General features: G+C 38.7%; 1 protein-coding gene across 1 annotated transcript in view; it reads left to right on the top strand.

Moving 5' to 3' along the window:
- cntnap2a (contactin associated protein 2a) overlaps positions 1–22,343 on the top strand; it is a 361,415-nt gene that overhangs the window by 228,373 nt on the left and 110,699 nt on the right. Inside the window, exons 11-15 of the mRNA XM_030123092.1 lie at positions 9,529–9,691; positions 13,023–13,129; positions 16,536–16,655; positions 17,607–17,722; positions 20,818–20,902. Coding sequence (XP_029978952.1) covers positions 9,529–9,691; positions 13,023–13,129; positions 16,536–16,655; positions 17,607–17,722; positions 20,818–20,902 — 591 coding nt within the window. The remainder of the gene's footprint in view (positions 1–9,528; positions 9,692–13,022; positions 13,130–16,535; positions 16,656–17,606; positions 17,723–20,817; positions 20,903–22,343) is intronic.

Genomic DNA, 22,343 nt, shown 5'->3' with positions numbered 1-22,343 from the left:
AAGATAAGATAAGATAAGATAAGATAAGATAAGATAAGGCTTTATTGATCCCACCATGGGGAAATTTCACAGTTGACAGCAACAACATGTAACACACCAGTGCAAGAGAAAGACAGGTAGAAAAAGTGAGAGTGAAATATAAAGGAAAATAAGAAATTTGGTATTTATTTAAATATTTATATGAACAGAGAATTAGAATTAAACATTCTTAAAATTTAAATGGCATTTACATAGTTACATTATTTACATTATCTACATTGTGGTTGCACATGTACATGGTAAGTCCAGAAAAGAGAAGAAAAAGTAGTGTAAAAGTTGCAATGCATGTACCCCTAGGTGTGCAACTCCTAGGGGATTTAGTGAAAAAGAGGAAATAACTAGAAAAGAAAAGATAAATACTGAAAAATACAAAAGACAGGAAATCAGTAGAGAGAGCTGCTGCCACTCACGCGGTGTCATCTTGTATGTATTTGTTACCCATCCTGTATTTTGAGGACTTTTATTTATTGCATTAACCCTTTATAGGACACTCATAGAAATGCTCTGAAATTACAATTTTCATCCTTAGTGTGTTATTGGAGGACATAACAAGACTTTATTACTTTTGTGAAATTATTCATAATGTTTTATTGTTATGTAGAAAATCAAGGTCAGTGAAGTTACCACATTTGGTTCCTTACCCATAAGTGGCAAAAAAAAAAAAAAAAAAAAAAGCAAGAAGTGGGCTAAATATAAACAATACAACAAGAACACATGTAAGATGAAAGGAACATGCATTTTAGAACATTAGAACATCACTTTTAGAGCATTTTAACAACATAAGTGCTGATCCAGATACCTGTCACATCCACATTATCCCTTTGAACATCATTAGTTACATTAGTACAGGGGACAGCGACCCTGGTCCTTGAGAGCCACTATCCTGCATGTTTTAGATGTATCCCTCTTCCAACACACCTGATTCAAATAACAAGCTTATCATCAAGCTCTGCAGAAGCCTGATAACAACCGTCAGGTGTGCTTTAAGAGGGAAACATCTAAAACATGCAGGATAGTGGCTCTTGAGGACCCCTGCATTAGTACCATTACTTCATGGCACCTAACAAAGCAGGTACACTCACTGTTTATGCAGAGGTGGACCTTACAGACCCTGTAGACCACATTGGACCTGAGATTGTTGCCTCTCTGTCCTCACTGTAACTGTTACTGTCACTGTCTGGTAATGTATGTGGAAATTACCAAAACTAGTCACTTGCCCGATAAAGGGTTAAGCTGTGTTATCAGAATCCATGGTTGTAATTGACCAGTGGTTTTTAATTGAGGAAACACAGTATGAGGGTTAGGGTTAAATATTGTTTGTCTGTGAGGCCTATCAATTCATATACAAATGAGTAAACAATCCTATAAATGTGCCAATTTAGGTGATTTTTAACCACAAAATTGATATGTTCATAGACGAAAAAAATGTTCATAGACGAACACAAATGTGGGCACACTTCATAGAAACGCCCAAAAAAATACCAAAACACAGCAATACAGGAGCAACAGTTATCATTTGTATGAGTTATTTGAAGACAAAACTTGCCATACACACACAGTGAGATGGTAACACATACACTGATAGAGGCCACAATCTGTCTGAATTTGGAAGACGCCGGGTTAATGATGCCAGAGACTGCTGTCCGTCTGCTGGAAGATGGTCCGTATCTAAGTGTGCATGTGTGTGAGTTGGATGTGTAGCACCTGTATGAAATTACAGTAACTGAGAGCGATAGTGTGCGGACTGATAGGTTCATCAGGCTTTTCGCTGTCTCTAACCCAATCTCTCTATCTGAGCAAAATCTCCTCCATCAAGTAAAACCATTTCCCCAGGCCAGTCAATAAAGATCAGGGCACCTCACACACACATCCGGAGTCTTTTATTCCGTTGTCCATCTTAATTTACTTCTCACTGCTGACTGAATCTCCCTTATGCCCACGATGAGTTGTGTACTTTTTATTTATGAATTAAGAGTTTGTGCAGCCTTGATATGCCAAGTGCATTTCAATCATGACGCATTTAAAGCCTGCTCTGCAAAGTGTCTTCGAACATACTTCATTTTAACATCTTTCAAAAGCTTTTTAACTCTTACCTTGCCACCCCTGACAAAAATGTATTCAAACTAATATCATTTCAGGTTTTTAAAGCTGCTTCAGTTAAATGTTTAAAAGGAGATCCCAAAAGTGCAACCAGATGTAATCAAATTCCAGTTATGAGGTACACTAAAACCTAATATACAGGTTTTTTGTGTGTATGTGTGTGTGTTTTAAAGAATGGGTTTATTTTCTCTCTTCCAGGCAACTTTCCTCTTGTAGTCTGTCTTATCTGGTTTTCTTTCCCTTCCTCCTTTCCTCCGTCTAGTCTCCATTTTGATCCAATTGATGATTTATTGATTTTGGTAAGCTGAGTTGGGAATCAATAGTGGCTGGGAGAAGAGGATCTCTGCAATGTGTTTACCCCTTGAAGACGGCAGTGGAGAGAGAGAGGAGAGAAGTAAAGGCAGATAAAAGATAACCTGGGAGGAAAAAATGGTGTTAAGGGAAAGAGAATGTAAATGATAGAAGGTTAATTATGTCATGCAGACTTGGACTGCAGAAAAGGTCAGAAAGGTCTTCGAAACAGAGCTTCTTTTTTTTTTTTTTTACTTGACTCGTGATCATATTATAATCAATCAGTGATAAAAACAGGCTGCATACAGTACACTTCGAATACATGCAGCGCTACCAGTCAGAGAAATACAACTTTGAGTGTTCAGAGGGGTTTTCCTTACTAACAGAGGTAGTGAGTGGGCTGAATTGGCAGCAAATGTAACTAGGGTATTTCTTGTTAATTTTGCATGACATAATGAATGCTGAGGAGCTGGGAGCCTGTTGGTAAACACAAGTTTGAAGACTGCAGGGGATACAAAACTGCTGATTATTATGGCAAGGAGAACAAAGTGATTTTTAGGACACCGCTTCTCAAACTAGCAGAGAAGTCACAAAGATATTTTTGGAATGGTTTCAACCATCAGACTTGAGATTTCTCTCGTAGGAAAGGTACTGTAGGACGGTTGCAGGATGTTTTGAGCTTCAGGAATTATTTTTAGTTCACCCTTATGGGTTTGACAGTTGGGTTTGGCTTTATTTGAATCCAGTATGAAATCATGGAGCACACTGATAGGTCTTCAGTTTTTATGACCTGGATTTATTCCTGTTATTTAATGCCTTGCCTCCTCAGTGTTATATATTTCCACCTCTGATTTTGTATGTGAATCGGTGTGTGGGTGTTTTTGACCATATGAAACTCCCATGCACGCATACGCATTAAAATGCAGTCAATTTAAACCTCAGACAGAAAATCTACCATTTATTCAAAACACTCATCCACCTTTTCACATCCGGGAGCTAATTTCATCCCAGCACAGAGGTAACAGAATAATGTAGTGAGTGTACAAAAGATAGTTTAGCCTTTGGCTTGCCCTCAATTACTCTCTCTGATCGTTCAGCCTGATGAGTCACAGAGGCCAAGCACATTAAGCCATCCTATAAAGCTCTCTTAACAGTATTCCATCAGCACTTTTTTACGTGACTGAATCTATTCTGTCAGTGTGTCCCAATTAGCAGAGACCCAAAACAATTCATGTTTCTCATATACAAAACAAGCTTCCAAATAATTGCTGAGAGGTCTTTTTTTTGTAGGATCAGTCCTGCAGGTAGCCATCTGCTTCAAATGCTGTAGCTTTAAGGCATCAATCTGCTGTATTTTCATTGGCAGTACTTGCTGATCATTGACCACAGATGGACCAAACTCCATAAACAAAGTCATATTACCACTTCCCTCGGTGTGTCTGTGCATAAAAGTTACACTTTATGTTAAAAAACATCTCTGCTTTTATGATAGTAACACATGAAGTGTCTACTCTGCATTAACATAAGTTAAGGAAATAAGAGTTATAAGGTTGGTCCCATACAGCCAGAGGAAGGAGAGTTTGACTCTGTATGCTTTTATTAAAGTCTTATTCTACTGAGGTGTTTAATAAGCATGACAAATCACCACATTAACCAAATCAGAACAAATTACTGCACTGTTATGAAAGCATGGTAGACACACATATGCAGGAATAAACATACAAAATGTAAATGTGAAGTTCAGTGTTTTACTTGACATTTATATTATAATAAGAATTAAGAGGGATCATACTGTGTGTAAAGGGTAATTTCATATCTTGGCATCTATAAACATGTGCAAAGGTTGTTGACATAGACATTATGTGAGCTAATTATCTGCATGTGTGAGTGTGTTGGTAGCATCCTCCAGGCTCACTACTGTGTCTCCATTAAATTTGAAACATGGAAAGCATTTAGCCAGAGGCTGGTGGAGCTCCCTCCTGCTTGGCTCTAAACCATTAAAACCAAGCCAACTTCTCTATCTGTTTGTTTGTTTGTTTGATCGAGTCTGTGTGAGGCATTTTTGCAAACACAAATAGTTGAAAATTTGACATGAAACAAAACCTTTACTTAATAAATATCCCTTTTGATTAATGCAAACTATTTCTTAATGTGCTGTAGCTCCTTGATGCTTTTATGTATTATTAATATTAATAGCTTTATATGCAGAGAAGCATCTTAATAATGGTTTAATTAACTTAATAAATCTCCTAATTTGCATAAGTGGCTATGTTTAATGTATTTTGACCACCATGATGGGACATTATGCTGCATCAATGCCATTCCAAAAGGGTTTAAAGCCTATGCAGATGAGGCACTTATCTATCTTCTTTACTTTTTTCCTCTTCTTATCACCTCTTTAAGTTTGGAATATTACCATATATATGTGTAGTTTAATGTAAGTTAGTTAAGTCATTTTATTTAAGTATTATTTATTATCCGCATGAAGAACAAAACTGCTCCAAAGATGTTAATTGACGGGATTCATTAACACTGTTCTACGATGTCATTTGGGTTTTTATTACGAACAGCATTCAGTGAATTCAGTGACACTGCAGACTTTTTCCAAGTATATTTTCTGATCGTGTAACGCTAAAATGCAACGCCAAGGTTACAGGATATTTCACTTCGGATGCCAGTGGCAATCTGGAATTGTTCTCTCATCTTGACCTCAACTCTACCCTCTTCCTTAATCCATTCAGCATCTTGTTTTCTTTCCTCTCCCTTTGCACCTTCCTCATTTCTGTCTTTCTTTTCAGTTTTTTCAACTTATCTCCTCTTTTGTCCACCGTCTTCCCCTTTTCCCTCTCATCATTCTTATCCTCTCTAACAGGGCCGACCCCCTTCCTTTGCCTCCTCTGCTCTCCTCTCATCTACACCCCTCCATCCTTCAAGTGTCTGCTTTTAGAAGCAGTCTCCTGAACCCAAAGCCTATTTTACGGGGAGTAGTTTCTCACTCCTGACACTGCGCTTAGAGAAATTAGTATGTGACTGACACAAGACATCCACAAATTGAATTTCTCATTCACACAAACACACTTGTGCACTTGCACAAGAATATAAAGTCATGATGTCTTCTTTAAAAAAAAAAAGTGGCAAATATTAATTAATGAGAGAACCAAAGATTACGTGACTGTCCACCCTGAAGCATGTTGGTACTTAATAACTGTGAAACTGCACTATTTCTTTTATTAGTTTTGCCAGTTCTCCCCTTCTGTAGCAAATCCATAACTTGGTTGAGTGATTCAAATAGTATCACTGTTTCATCAAGTCTTATTTTATGACTTTGGAAATGCCATTTTCTCTCATATTAGTTTTTGTACTTGAAAGAACCTTATCTTATGCTATTTGATGGTCTTAACCATTCATTTTCCATTTACAATGTAGAGCATGATAGAATAAAAAAAAAAGAAACAAGCACCAAACAAAACAACCAGAGAAACAAATTATAAGAGGGTTAAGGGTCTACACCAACAATTAAATGTCCTGATGCAGAATTGTATCTTCAATAGAAGAAATGAATGGAGAATTATTTAAGAATTACCCAAAAATGTTTTTGGAAATATATTGTACTTGATATAGTAGGCTATACAGTTCCGGAAAAAATTAATAGACCACCCTTGTATTCTTCAATTTCTTGTTCATTTTAATGCCTGGTACAACTAAAGGTACATTTGTTTGGACAAAAATAATGATAACAACAAAAATAGCTCATAAGAGTTTAATTTCAGAGCTGATATCTAGACATTTTCCATGGTTTTCTTGATAATAACCAAAATCACTTCAGTTCTTACACCATGGCACTATGGCATTGTACTGCCAAAAACAGTGCTTTTAGGCATTCCATGTTTTCTTTTCTGTCTGTTTTAGTCACATGATACTTTTGATGGTCTAATAATTTTTTCTGTGACTGTATATTCTGGAATACTTTTGGTCCCATAGGGTTACAAACTTTAAATAAATTACCCAAAGTACCTGTGGAATGTGCCAATCTTAATGATAAATGCTGACCTCAAGATACTTTGTCAAGTTTTAGCCAGTAGACATTAGTTTGGAAAACAGCTCAAACAAGCTTAATGTTGCTTGTGATAATACCCTCTGGCTCTGACACAAACTGAGTACAACACATAAAATCCCATGTGCCCCGGGCCCGCTGCTTCTGGATGCTGAAAAGAAGTTCGATCGTCTTCACTAGCCTCATCTTTGAAGGCCTCTGAAAGATTTTAAGTTCAGAGATAAATTTATCAATATGATTCAAACACTGTATGCTAATCCTTGTGCCTGGGTAAGTGTGGGAGGAGGCTTCTCAGATTTATTTGACATTGGGGCACATCACAAAGGGACCGTCTGTCTCCTATAATCCTTAATATACCTATTGAACTGCTTGCACAATTAATTACAAGCTCTCTTCAGATTTCCCCTTTTACAAAAGGTAAATCACACTCTACCTCAGTTTCCAATCACAGAGGGCTGTCTGATGATGAGATGAAATGGTGAAAATAGTCTAAATATAGCATACACTTAAACCAAGGAGGACACTTCTTTTATAACCCCCCAAAATCTAACATAACCCATTTAAGATTGTGATGAATTAGACATGAGGCTCTCAAGCCCGCATTTCTCACAAAGTAAAACCCTGTCGTCCCTATGTATGAGTGGTGAGGGGGGTTTTTTTGTTTGCTTTTTTTCATATCTCCCATAGCAGGTACAGAATGCATTGTCCATGACTTATGGACGTTAATGTCTGACAAGCTTGTACATCCATGGATTTATGTAATGAATCTTTTTACAGTAGGTGTATATTAAATAGCTGTAGGTGGTCAATACATAAAGTGACTTTATTCATCAAGGTTTGTATGTTAAACATTTACAAACATGTTGTTATTGGCATTAGTTCTGTCTCATATAGATATGCTCATTTTTACCTTTGAGCCTTTTGGCTAATTTCCAACCCCCCATCAGAAGCAGATGCATCCATCTAAACATGCCAGGGTAGTGAATCAAATATCTGGGGATACAGTTTGATGGTATCCATGAAGCAGAGAGCTACTGCTGGTCTCCCAATGCATATTGTAAGAAAAACTCTTTGGACCCAACAGGCGGGCTGTGAAAGCGTGCCAGCAGGACTGCAGGGGATTATTGCTGCTGTTCCAGATCCTGAGTGGTCATGGGAGATATTACAAATTAAACCACATAGCATTGTTGAATTCAGGGGGAAAAAATGTGGCGACATGTTTGCTGATTATGCTATAGGTCTGTGATATCTGGAGGTCACATGGGTATATGACCACACGTGTGCTTTGTTTGTCAAGTGTTTGTCTCTAATAGACTTGACTCCATATTGCTCCCATTCTTTATCTTTCTCTATTGGATGTTGCACCTGCAATGCAGTTTTCCAAGGTATCGAGTTATACATTTTAAGCAGCATAAAAGAAGCCATGCCTTAAGGTTTCATGTAAATAAAAGTCTCAGGAAAAAGGACCGCAGGAAAAACAGCAATGAAATATTAACACTCTGCAGAGTCATGATGTAGAGAAAATACTGTAATTTGAACCTGAAAATTACAGATGTGCTGTTTTCTTCTTCCAACTTTTATTATATAAAAATTTGTAAAATTTAGTTGCCTGATGAGCATCAAAGTGGTTAGTTAGGTCTTTATTAAGAATTATTTCTCTGTGCTCTATCAAGAATAATTTTCCCAACATTTCTGTTCATTTATTAACTGGATTCCAGTTTTTCAAGGGAAAAAGAAAGATTGAGTACACATCTTGAAAAGACTGCAATTTTTAGTTGCCTATCTTAAAAAAAAAACTACTTACTACAATATTAGCTATGGGCAGAATGGGATAAAATAGCAGATGGATGAAATCTACATCAGCTAGCTACAGACATCCATCCACTGATTCACGGCTACATGCATTTCTCCATTCATTCTGCCAAACTGTCAAGAAGGTTGCATTTCCTTTGCATTCATATGCTGTCCACAGGACACAAACTGCTGCCAGCCAGCTGTACTCCACTCTCTGTCTCTCTCTTTCTATCCAGTTCTCCCTCTCTCACGCTGCTGTGGAAAGACAGCAGACAGGTGTAGCAGGAGAGTAGGCAGATGGCAAGGATGACAGGAGAAACTTCTAGGGGAGGAAATGAAAATCAGAAGATGTAAAGCAGTGGATGAATCCAGCACAAACAGGCACAGACACACACATTTTACTTGTCTGCTCCTTTTTTGCTGGCATGTCACCCAACCACATAAACTGCAATTATGTCAGTGCACACTCACACACACATACACGCACACACACACAGTGCATATGCCCTCTATAATAAGCCTCTTTGATGCTTTGGCCTTGAGGCTGATAGCCCGGCTGCAGAGTGTGACAGCTTATAACATCACGATGATGGAGATGTCATTGAGCAGCAGTGTTTTATGACTGACCTATGTGCTTATAGCAAAAAATGTAATTCCAATTCTCTTCTCCTTCATCCTGCAGTGTTTGTGCGAGCATATATACAGTACTTCATACATTTAACCATATACAGCACACATACACATACACATGCACATGAAGTCAAAGTTGGACAATAAAAAGAGTACTTATACTGTGTACTGTATTAGTGCACATTTCCCTCTCCCACATATCCACACACATCATATGCACACATTTTTGTCCTCACCTTGTCCCCTTTCCACTCAAGGCCTAGTGCTACCTCAGGACGGTCCATTGACTCTTGTATCTCATAAAGGTGCATATAGTAAAACCTATATGTCCTTAGTATATTGTGGCCTTAGCTCTCATATTAAGGCTAATGGACCTTGTGGATAAGCTCTAAAACACTGACTGATAAAGGTTCGTAGCTATAAAAAGTGACAATAACCAGCCACCGGTCAGGTCTGTTGTTCCTCATCAAGGTTGATGTCGTTGTTAAGTTTGATGTCTGCCTCTGCAGAAAGTCTTCTTTTCATGATCATGAATCAAAACAATCCGCCATTGTTTATGCGTTTTTTTTTTCCTGCTCTTTTTAAAGCCTTTTTTCTTTTTTTTCCCCCTCTGCTTTCAGGGTATTTTCTCCAGACTCTCTTCCCACCCTCCCAGCATTCCTTCCAAGGGTGCATGCAAGCGATCTTAGTCGACGACCAACCAGCTGATTTACATGCAGTGGAGAGAGGCACTATAGGAGCTTTTGAGAATGTCAGCCTGGACATGTGTGCAATTATAGACAGGTAAGAGCACAATCCATCTGCAAACAAGCACATTCACAAAATCCTTAAATAAGTAAAAACACCCAATACACACCTATAGGCACTAAAAAAATCAAGTGTCATAAATCAAACAGGATACAAAATCGCTGTATTCTTATCTAGAGATGTATGAGTCAGTGCTGTGGTTGTTGTATGTGTGCATGAAAATATGACTGTGTGGCGGGTTTTGTTTCTCTGTCATACTGATAAATAGGTGTAACTGATGGGCTGGATTCACAGTGTCAGGAGATTGTGAAAACACTACATTATTTGATTTAAGCAGAAAGAAAAGGGTATGTTTAATCCCCCCCAAAAAAAACACTGTATGATCTTAATCAAACATCAAACATGAGCAGCACATTTCTCTTTTTTATTGCCAAGTGTAACAGAGCTGAAGCTTCTGTTCGCTGCATCCCATTGTTGGCTCACTAGAAGCATTCATTACAACTTGTTGACATCACAATTTATTTTCTTGTCGTAGACTAGACTAACACATTGCCACAGATTGAATCATCTGTGCTTTGGGCTCAGTTTGGGGGTTTATTTGCTTTGCCTATGTACAAAGCTTCTAAAGTTAGATGTAATGCATTGGCCTCAAAGAAGATTACAGTGGTTACTAGTAATTGTACTTTTGTGGTAAGCAAGACTTAGGGGCTACAATTAGCAGTTGACCTTGTGCTGATTGGAAGAGCACTTTCTCTGAATTGAGCGATTTGTTTTCAGGTCAGCCTTGCCGATAACATTCAACACCATCAATATCCATGCCCAGAGAAGAAGACACCAGCTGCCACTGCTTGATTTAGATCAATTTTGGCCTCGTTTCATGAAAGGTCTGGATCGGTGGGACACAACATAGTCCAATGAGAGGTTGTAGATGGTAATGGGGAACAGGGATGACAGCTGCAATGTGGGAAAGGTTTTAGGAAGAATTTGTCATGGCTTAGGAGGAACTTGGGGGAAACCTAAAAGAGAAGAGAAATTATTATTTTATAAAGATGATTTTACTGGGAGGTATTTCAGACAATGTGAGCAAAATGGTTATTTTTCACAAATATGCCACAGAGGTTGTACTTTTTAATTCCTGGGTAACTGCATTAAATGTCTTCAACCCCTTTAGTAGTTAACCTTTTGGCCTTGAATATTTTTCTGAAGGTTAACAGCCATCTAGCAAATGCTTTCGAATAAAACTCTCTCCTTCCTTTCCATGACTGCAATGTTACATTACTGGGATATTATTTAAATGTACATTGTGAACACAGCCTATTGAAGAAGTTACCATCTTTTCTGACAGCTACATTCCGATGAAGCTGGCACCTCTGCATGAGTTTTCAGACCTTTGTTTAATTAATGGAGTAGCTTGCAGCCTTCTGTTATCATCTGTTTTCTATTGCATGAGGTAATGTAGTATGAAATTATTATTATTGCAGATTGCAGTGCATTAGCACCACTCGCTAACTGCAGGCAGGCTGTGGTCAGACATTTACAGCCAACTTTTGTCAAGGTCCTAAGCTGTCCACAACACTTTCCTATCCTTGCTGTGTGCAGTATTGCCCATCTCTATTACTTCAAGATGTTGTGGATCAGCCCTGCAGTACTTGAGGTGGGGCCCTGTACTGACACAGAAGATGAATGGCTTCACTGTTACCATCTAACTAATCAGAATGTCTTTGAAGGCAGTTCAATATCCCTGTCTGACCTCCTTTTGATCAATGCTGTTCCACTGTGGGATTCTGTTTAGGCTGTGATGGTGGAAGGTGGAAGAGGCTAAACACACTTGCCCAGAGACACATGCACAAGCTGCACCACACAGCAAAATAAAGACCAGCCCGTGCACATGCAAATATGACGCTGTCATTCTGTAAGGTTACAGCAACACACATGGTGACACATAAAAGCACAAAGAAAGTTTAGAGGTGCTCCATGTTGCGGTATAGATTTTTCTTTTTTTTTTTTTTTTATCTCACCCAAAGCCCAGAGCATATAGTCTGTGTGCTTTAGTGCATGCAGCTTGCTGAGCAAAATGTCTCTTGTGATTGTGTGTGCTCATCAATCGCAGACCATTGTGAAAGCACAATGCCTTTTATCTGCCCTTGTTAGGTTACTGATGCTACGAGACCTAGTGGTGCATATATGATAGGCACATTCGAGATATGTATATTCTACTTGTTGTATAAAGATATGATACGATATAATATGAATACCTGTGTGGGTATAATACTTGATGTTGCTTTAAGTCCTTTATCATAGCAACATATTATCTTTCTTATGTAAAGCAATCTTGTCTTAAAAGCTTTGATATCTGCAGCTTTTGTAGGTTTCAGTGTCTCTGCAGATGCATGTGTTTTTCAGAACCTTCTATTAATTGTTTGGCAGCAGTGTACATATGCGCTCATGTTAGCTTTAGTCCATACTTCTGCGTAAGCTAAAAAAGCTAAGGCCAACATACCTAATGAAGTGGATTTTTTTTTGTTGTTGTTTTTTGTTTTTTGTCCAGAAGCTCATTACACTACCTCTTTCTAGGACGGAGTAAATAAGCAGTACATTCGTAAAACACAGCTGCACCACATGCCTAAAAATGTGTGCACATGTGAAAGCTAATACAGTTGTGTTCACAGTTGTGCAATGTCTTTGTCAGTGAAATCTGATAATATCTCATGACCAAATCTGCTTTTGAATGTCAGCATTATATTTACTGTAAGTTTGACCACAGTGATCCCCGTATCTTCCTCTAGAGATGGGAATGCCCCTGTGCTGCCTAACTACTCCACATGACTAGCTTAGCATTTTAAAGGACTCCTGCAGCGTTTATGAGTCAGTGTTTGTTTTCACCCAGCTGGCTTCCCTCTTAACATCACTTTGATTCATTCAAATATGCAGATATTCCAATCACATAACTTGTGTATGAGTGAAGCATGTGTGAATGTGTGCACGTGTGTGTTTAAAACCCAGCTGGAGGACGTCCGTGTTTTGGGATTCATCCCCACCAGACCCGCAGGCAGATAAAACAGCCTAGCTTTGATGAATTCAAGATTTCAACTGGGATTTCCAGAAGAAAACAGTGACTTTCTTCTACATCTCTACTGCCAGATGATTTTTGACATGTGAAGACTTAATTTCTCTGTTTTTGTTTAACACACAGAAAACAGCACAGTACCTAACATCACAGAGACATCGCATTAACTTTACTTCTGTCACATTTCCTCACAGTGATTACAGTCTTTACATAGTGCTATTGCTTGTCTCTGGGAATTTACATACCTTGCAAATGCTAAAAAGCTCTCTGTCTGTCCTTCTTTGTTATTTGTCTCCTCAGGTGTATGCCTAATCACTGTGAACATGGAGGCCGTTGTAAACAGACATGGGACAGTTTCAGCTGCTCATGTGATGGAACAGGATACACTGGAGCCACCTGCCACACTTGTACGTCGACATATGTGCGCATTTGTGCCCCCCCCCCCCCCAATCCCATTTTTTCCTCCTCACTCAAATGCTACCATTCTCTGTTGTGTTTGTTTAGTTTGGCCTTCCTCTGTTCGCCTTTGAGTGATTAAGCTGTTTCTCTTTACAAAGTCACAGTTTTAAACAGAAGGACAAATGAAGTTCTGAAATGTTCAGAGGCCTGCAGCCTTTGTTTTTTTTTTGGTCAAAGAAGAGGCAGCCAGACAAAAAACAACCAGTACATAAAGAGATCAGAGTCAAAGAGAAAGGCAAAGCAGGAACAGAGGCTTTTTTCTAATGCTATTAAAAGTTTGAGCATGCCTCCTATTTCTCCCATATGTCGCAAATATCACTCTTTAAAACACGCACAGAGACAATTTGACAAAAAAAAAAAAAACTCAAGTATTATGGCCATCCATTGATGCAACAAAAACCATTGCCCTTGTGTGTTAGTCAGCAGGACCCGACTGAAAATTATGGTTAAATGTGTAAATAGCATTCATCACCAAGTTTTGAGTTCATTTTGATTCTTTTGGGGTATTTGCATAGTAAAGGGTGTTGTTTGCCATGATTAGCAGCTACTTGGCCAAAAAAAGTCTGCACCTGATTTAACTAAGCAAATACATCAGATCTTTCCGTTGGATAATTACTATAATGATTAATATGTTTCAGCTGCAACAAAGTCTTTAATCCTAACTGATATGCAGCAAGGAGCTTCTCATTTCTTAAAAAAAAAAAAAAAAAAAACAGTTTTCTAGAGAGTGTATGCAGGGTTTCTGTGGGTCATTAAAAAGCGTTAAAAGTCATTAAATACAATACATAATTGTGAAAATTAAGACCTTAAATGGCATTTAAAAGCATTAAATTCAATGTCCATAGGCATTAAAAAATTAAATATACTTGGATAAAAAAAAGCATTGTTATTCACGATTTATTTTGATTATATAAACATCTAATAATTTTGACCGGAAGTATAGTGTGATGATTGACAGGCAGAACCTTTTAATTGGCTGTTGTTCATGGCCAATGCACGAAGTCATTAACACCGGATGCTTGGAATGCAACATACTGTGAGCGTGCTCATACCGTGGCGAAAGTCCAGAGGGAATATAAGCAAATGTTGGAAAAATGGGAAAATGCAAGTTTCAGCAGAAGAGATTGGAGGAGGAACTATTCAGAACCTGGTTGAAGTCTGTCAACAGTAAACCGTCATAAAACTATATATAAAACTGTATCAGCAGTTGGAAATGGGAATTAAATGTGTTTAAAGCAGCATTAAAAAGGGCATTAAAAAGCATTAAATTAGATTTGCTGATACCTGCAGAAACCCTGGTATAGTTTGGACCGTGTTTCAATGAATAAAGGTCATGTGGTCTGATGAGCCCAGACTGACACTCAATGAAGAGGAGAGGATGAAGTGATTACCCATCATGCCTAGTGCCTACAGTACAAGCCTATGGGGGCAGTGTTATGGTATGGGTTTACTTCACGTGGTCAGATCTAGATTCACAAACATTATGTCCAAAAGACGGAAATAAATGTTGTGACATTATTGAAATGATGCCACAATAAATGCATGCTATTATCAAAGAAGCTAAAAGATAAATATTGCTAACCTATAATGTCCCTATAACCAGTTACTGAGGGAAATTCACCAAATGTGTGGGAGGAGGTGAATCTAGTGTCCAGTTGGCAGATATCCCACCTGCATGTGTTTACTATACAAACCCTGGCTACATATAGGTCATTGGAAGAAAAGGTGGTCACTCCTGCAGTTGTAATATATAGGTTTATTTTGCATCATGAGGCAAAGCAGTGTTGTGTTGTCAATTTCTGTGTAATCTACTTGACACTACAATAAAGCTGGTGTGTGTTTTTTCTTCATGAACCTAATTTCTAATATTTTCTACCTTTGCTGAATTTATAAGCCAAATAATCAGTCCTACCACTGACAGATTTAAGCAAAAACTCTGCTAATTCAACATCCATTATATTCTAGCCTTTGACTTGTCACTTTGAAACAGAAGCAGCGATTCGACAATTTTGTTGAGTTTGGTGCACAACCTTGTGAGATAGTTCATGAGGGTCACTTTTACCAAAAAAACAGTTTCTTTGAAGAGCTTGCACTCTCAGTAGGCCACTACATCAGGAAACTCAAGGATGAACACGGGGACATGGAAGAGAAAAAAGGCAATAATCAACTAGTCTTAGGATACAAAGTAAGAGTAGAGAAATAGCACTTGTTAAAAAAAAAATCAAAGCTGAGAAACAAAGTAGCACATGACAACTAAAGACTAAAAAAGGTAGTTTTTTTTTCTTCTTAAATCGGTGTTAAGCTTCTGAACAGTCTCGGTCCAATCAAGAAAGTTTCAGTCAAAGTCACACGCTCACATTTCTCTTTGAAGTGTAATTCTTCCTCCTCTCCCCTCCCTTCTCCATGCGCCTGTGTGTAGATCAACACAAACATAACATCAATACGTTGTCAGATAGATTGCTAGAGTGTGCGGGACAAGACACCACTTCTTGACAGGCATTGAATAGAGACTGGCAACCGCATGAAATTGCCTTTCAGGAAAGAGGGAAAAAAGAATACAACTTCAGACATTGATGTGCTATTTTAGATCCATCCCAGAATTTGGGTAATTAATTAATCTTTACTCCTTTGCATAACAAAAATACAGTATATTTAAACGGGGAATTTGAAGACAGGAGGCAAACCATGTTGAAGGAGAAAGAATTTCACCTTTTTTGTCAATTTCCTTACTATAGAATGACCATAACCTTTCTGCTTTCTCCTACATAATAAGCATGATACTCTTTATATTTAGCTTTATTTCTCTGTACCAAAGGTGGAAAATAAAGATCTATAAATACCTTATTTCCAGACTTAAGTAGATTTTTCAGGCGTCTAAACTTCACATAAATAACTCCCAACATTTTGCTTTCACTCCAAACATTTAAATACTAATTTATATACTTTTGACACATTACTCCTATTTGAATACATTTAAGGCTGATTATTGATTTTTTTCTTCTTCATTGTAGCATGCCTTCCCACCACCAAGACTAATTTTGATCATTATATGAGACAATAGCATATAGGAAAAAAATGACATATAGTGTGAAGAGCAGAATAAAATGAAAAATAAAACTTGGCCTCATAGACAAGGTGTTGTTTATTTTATGACATGTCTCAGAAAGGGTTAGGGTCATGGATGTGATGAGATTCAGAGGCTTAGCATAGAAACAAGCAGTAGAAATGTAGAAATACTCTTTACTTTTACTCTTTCAGTACATTTCAGATCTTTTACTGACATGTGTACTTCTGCCACCTCTGCTCTTGTGTCTTCTATTGCTTATATTTCTCCTTTTCCCTCCCTCTTTGTAGCCATCTATGAGCCCTCATGTGAAGCGTATAAGCATCTGGGCAGGTCCTCTGATACCTATTGGATCGACCCTGATGGCAGCGGACCCCTTGGTCCCTTCAAAGTCAACTGCAACATGACAGGTGTGTGTGACTGCAGGCCATCTCTGGTTTGTGTCTGCGTGGGCGTTCGTCTGCAGTGCACAGTGTGTCTATGAGGTGTGTGTTTGTGTGCATGTCTGTGTGTGCACCGTGCCCTGCTGACCTGTGAGAGAAGAAAACTCTGCAGCCTTTCTCATTCTTAACCTCAGACAGCACTGCTCTTAACCTGCTATACCTGAGGTTTCCATGGCAACGCAGTCACAGCTACTGACATTTATCAGCAAGATTGTATAGTGCACACATTCTCAGGAACATACTCTTACACTACAAACATGCATGTGAAGAGACTTGCAAATGTCGATAAAAACAACGAAAACCCTTAAATGTGTATCTCACCCTCTCATGGATACTTCCACAAGCAAACCTGCCCTACACACACACACACACACACACACACACACACACACACACACACACTTGCACACAAAAACAGAGTGGAATAAGTGGATGGGCTGAAACAGCAGAGCACGCAGGCAGAGCAAAGGCGAGACTTTTAATGAAATGTCACTGCACTCCGCTAGCTAGCCCCTTAGTCACGCTGAATAGCACAGTCACACACACCTCAGAAATGTTAAGAGTTTCTTTTTTTCACACATATACACATACCTCAGAGACCTTAACACACACTTACATGCACACATCCCCTGACTGACAGTGTGAATGAACAAGGACATGTCTGAGTGACTGGCTCAAGCTATAACAGCACAGAAGTGTCTATTAAAGCTGGGCGTCTTAAAGCAGAAACTTACATTACACAGAACTTCACTGCCATGACAGCTAAACCGCTGCATGTCTCTGTGTGAAAGTGTGAATGTGAATCGACTTGTGTGCACTGAAAAGACTTACTACACCTAAATAGTTTGAACAGTACATTTAAAAGATGACCCAAATATTTGCCTGTACCATACGTTTAATGTGTGTTTGCCATTTTAGAGGATAATGTGTGGACCACGGTTATGAACAACCTGCCTCCCAAAACCACAGTGACTGGATCCAGTCGAGAGAGACGCACTGTTTTACAAGTCAACTACAGCGCCTCAATGGACCAGGTAACCCACACAGACACACACAGCAGCATATATGCATAACACAACAGCAGTGGTGACATGTACCAAAGAACCTTTATTCAACTAATGTACAAGTCTAAGATTAGTATTTGGATGCTTCTATGAAACTAGTCCCAGGGGTGCTAAAGATTCAAACTAGTTGTAGACTAATGTTATGAAGCAAGTTTGGAAGCCCTTTGGGTTTATTTTAAAAATAAATACTTACTGAGATAAAAGAGACTCTATTTTTCAGATAAAACACATTTTTATATTATTTTACATTATATTTAATACAAAAATCTGCGTGTACCACGGTCTAAAGGACACAAAAATTACGCGCAACTATTTTTTAAAATATCTCTTTATTCTCTCACAGATACATTTTGGGAATTGAACTAATTATTACAAGGGAGAGTGTTTCACAAAAATGACCACTGTTGCAAAATCATTCGCGATTTATATGTGTTTAAATGGGCAGGTTCTGCATGTAACGCAAGTGGACATGATGGGTTACATACAAAACCTGGAATGAGACTGAGAATTCATGAAAAATCTGCATGTTTGAATTAGAAAAACCACTTGGATTGACACATTTAACACAGTGTCTTTATTCATAGTGGTATATAAGACCATTTCAAGCCATGTGGTCCAGGTAAAATGCACTGACACCTTGGTAGCTTTTCATGTCCCAATTTTGGTCCTATTTTTGGCCCCAATATTTTAGAAAAAAAAATCATTAATTTTGAGGTGGCTCAGAGCAAGAGTATAATTTTTTTGCATTTATCTGAGGTCATCATTAGGTACATCCTGGGGGGAAATATGTCTACATTTCTCTTTTATTATTGGGTCTAAAAAGCTGGCAAAGTGCCAGGTACCAAAACAAACCCAGTTTCATAGATGCACATATTTCCATTTTATGTCTACATTCGGGTCAAATTGAGCTCATTTCTCTGGATTCAATATGCAGTCCTTAAATCACATCTAGTTGTCCATCCACTCTACAACACTGCATGTGATGGGGAAGCAGATGGAGCTAATAAGTAAAATTAAAAGCTTGATTGAAGGGTTAAAAATGAAGGTTCTTTGCTGTCGTGGAACTAACATAAGTTTACACTGCATCTGGCAAACCTGATAGATCCCAGATTCATGAGGTGATTCACATCTTTACATTTTGTAAATTCGTGTGTAATAATTTATGCTAACACACAGCTGAACATGAACTGGAGTGATGCACTGCTGTAAACAGACCAGGAGGTTTAAAACACTTAAAACCATGATCTACTGCAAGTAAAACACTATATAATTGAATGTAGCCCCTGAAACTTTCTCCGTCCCAAACCGGTGCTTCATTATACTAAATGTGCACACAGGCTTCGGTATTTATACACTGTTTAGAACTAGAAGTGAGTTTTATGACACCATGTTATCAGACTGAACTGGACTGTACATGAATCACAATCAACCAAATGTATTGATTTTAATATCTGTGATAAACTGAGGGATTACGGGGGTCGCTTGGAGCCTATCCCAGCTACATAGGGGCGAAGGCGGGGTACACCCTGGACAAGTCGCCAGTTCATCGCAGGGCTGACATATAGAGACAAACAATCACTCTCACATTCACACCTATGGGCAATTTAGATTAACCAATTAACCTGTTAGTGCATGTCTTTGGATGGTGGGAGGAAGCCGGAGTACCCGGAGAGAACCCACGCAGACACAGGGAGAACATGCGACCCCCGTGACCCTAGTGAGGATAAAGCGGGTTCAGAAAATGAATGAAAAACTGAGGGATTAATTGTTTCTTTATATATTCAGGAAATTCCCCTTCCTTCTTAAAATTAATAAACACTTACTTGGATTAGTTCTTAGCTGAGTGGTGCATTGTCAGAAAAGTCATGGTAAGTTAAGCTTTTACAGATGGCTGGGTCTCACGTGACAGCAGCACTCCAAAAATGATGATTGTCTTGTCAAAGATGATGCATTGCCATAGACTACAATCTAAAAATACAGTGCAAATGAGCTCAAGATTTAATATGTACGGAAGTAAAATGCAATGTAGAAATAAATGCAGCAGTAATATTAATCTGCGATTTGCTATTAAATATCATGTAATAGCAAAACACTAACAGGAACCATTTTATTGCACAATGGCTTTGACTTTTCCTTTTAAGTAAGATTTTGACTTTTTCACTTTTTGTGCTATTAGTCCTTTTCTTAAGTAAAGGTTCTTAGTACTTCCTCCACCCCCATGCAATAAAAATGTTCCATATTCCATCCTAGAAACCAGATTATAGGCTATATTCTCAATCTGTGCTTTTTTTCCCCAATTACTGCTAAACCTGAAGTGAGTCATTTCTCTGACTATCTTCTAAAGGCTGGATGTAACCATGACAATACGTCTGCTACTGGATAACCTATACCAGCAGCAGCAGCATAGCCTTTTTCTTTTCTCAAATCTGGCATACTTTGAAAGGCTTATCATCTTCAGAGCGCAAAACAGCCTGCTCTCATTCAGCTAAATGAGTCACTGCGATGACGAGCAGCATAACTCACCCCACTACTGCACACTGTCAGTCATTTATGTTCCAAAAGTACAATGAAAGCTGAGACAACCAGTAATATGAGTTTTTCATGTCACTGTAAACCTCCACCACTTGTCTGCTTCACTTCTGCACATACAACTCCGACTTCCTGAATGTGCTCTCTCACATTCAGAAGTCGACACCTTAATCTTTCTGGTGAGTAGTTATAGATTGCAGTTGTCACTGTCAGTCAAAAGCAAACTGCGTGTGAACTTTAAAGGATTCAACGCTCCAATGGAAGGTGACAACAATTTTTACCTGCAATGTGTACAATCCGGATGTGTTCATGCAATGGCACACTGGCATACTGTTCCTGTAATTACACTCTCTTTTAATTTATATGGATGACTTATTTCATTTCCAGAATCTCTAAATCACGAGTAGCTAAATTAACAACAACATTACAGTGCACTTTGTTTCATTTTGCAGCTCAATAATTTGTTCTTACATGAAATTGACCTGTCTCTTTGAATAAGATAAAATGAAAATACATAGCCCCGCTTGTGTTTCCAGGTGACAGCCATCACCACCAGTGCAGAATACTGTGAGCAGCAAATCGCCTACAGCTGTCGCATGTCCAGACTGCTCAACACACCAGGTAATGACTGAGGATGGCATCTTCATTCACAATGACTCAAACAAAAACACACAGCACAAAGACAGGCAGAGGTTTTTCCTTTTCTCTGAATCTGAAATGTAAGTCTTTTCCAACTCCTTCTGTCAGGGGGATTCTACATGTGGGAGACAACTTACAGGTAAACCTGAATAAAGGGGTGAATAAAAATAAATAGTCTGAAGAAAAGCCAACATGTCAGACACCAAATACAGAAATATCCTGAGTCTTTGAGGTGGTTGTTGTGCTTCAGTGGATTGCAGAGACACAGTTCTTTGGTTTTTCCTTTAATTTGTCACCCCTGTGTACATTTGAACTGTAGCCTTTATCCTGCATTTGCCCAGTGCTAATCTATGGAAGAAAGAATTGAAAGAGACCACTGGAAATGAGTTGTGGTCTGGCTCTGTTCTTTCTGAGTAGATTACGGTGGATTACATTCATTTGCATTAGATTTGTTTGGACTCAGTCAGTTTGGCTGTAATGTACTTGAGCAAGGCTAGGTAGGGCTTGGTGTCAGTTTGGTTTGGATTAGTTAGGCTGGCTTGTGAAACAGTTGAGTTGTGGAAGGTTTGCCCTGGATTAGATACGTTTGATTTATGCTATTTCTGGGTTTAGTGGAGTTTAAACAAGGTTTTGAGTAGTTATGCAGAAGGAGTTGGGCATAGAGAAGGGATGCAGCTGCCACCCGTGGTGACGGAAGAGACAAAGGCAGCAGCATTTTACTGTTGTCTAACTCAGTTTGTGTCTGTGCTTGGCATTTAGTCTAATATCTTGTTTGGGAGCAGCATTATGTGCATGTGCGCATAGTATTACTCACAGCGTTGTGTGTTTTTTGTTGTTTTTTTTTTACTATAAAAATAACAAGCTTGCTGTCATTTTCAGAGGCACTTGCTGCCATTTTCCTCAGTTTCCTCCAGCAATACACACACCCATGGAACACGCATGCACACACACACATGCAAAAAGACTCACCTTAGGGAATAACTTCATAAAGACAAGACACTCCTGGCAATTAGAGTGAGTGAGAGGAGACAGAAAGAGAGTGGGAGGAACAGAGGAGGATTGTTAGTGGTGTGGCTGTGTGTGTTTGTTCCCCTGCTTGTGTGTGTGTGTTGGTGTGTGTGTGTGTTCATGGTCCTTGATTGACTGAGTAGGAATGAAGCAATAGGTTGTTAGTAATAGTTGGGTATTAGTGCAGCAGACCAAAACTTTGCAATTACCCTCCAGTGCACTGAGTGATGGCACCTGTGAGCAACACACAAATACACACTTTATTAATATCCACTTTTTACACTCAAGCCTAAAATGCTGTTGTATGAACACACAAACACCAGACACACACACATACACAATAGCCTCTACCACAGTTACACACACACACACACACACACACACACACACACACACACACACACAAAAGTCAGTC

The sequence above is a fragment of the Sphaeramia orbicularis genome, chromosome 20, assembly GCF_902148855.1.
Source record: "Sphaeramia orbicularis chromosome 20, fSphaOr1.1, whole genome shotgun sequence".
Taxonomy (NCBI): Eukaryota; Metazoa; Chordata; class Actinopteri; order Kurtiformes; family Apogonidae; genus Sphaeramia; species Sphaeramia orbicularis.
The sequence above is the reverse complement of the archived record's forward strand: the minus strand, read 5'-3'. Positions and strand labels throughout refer to the sequence as shown.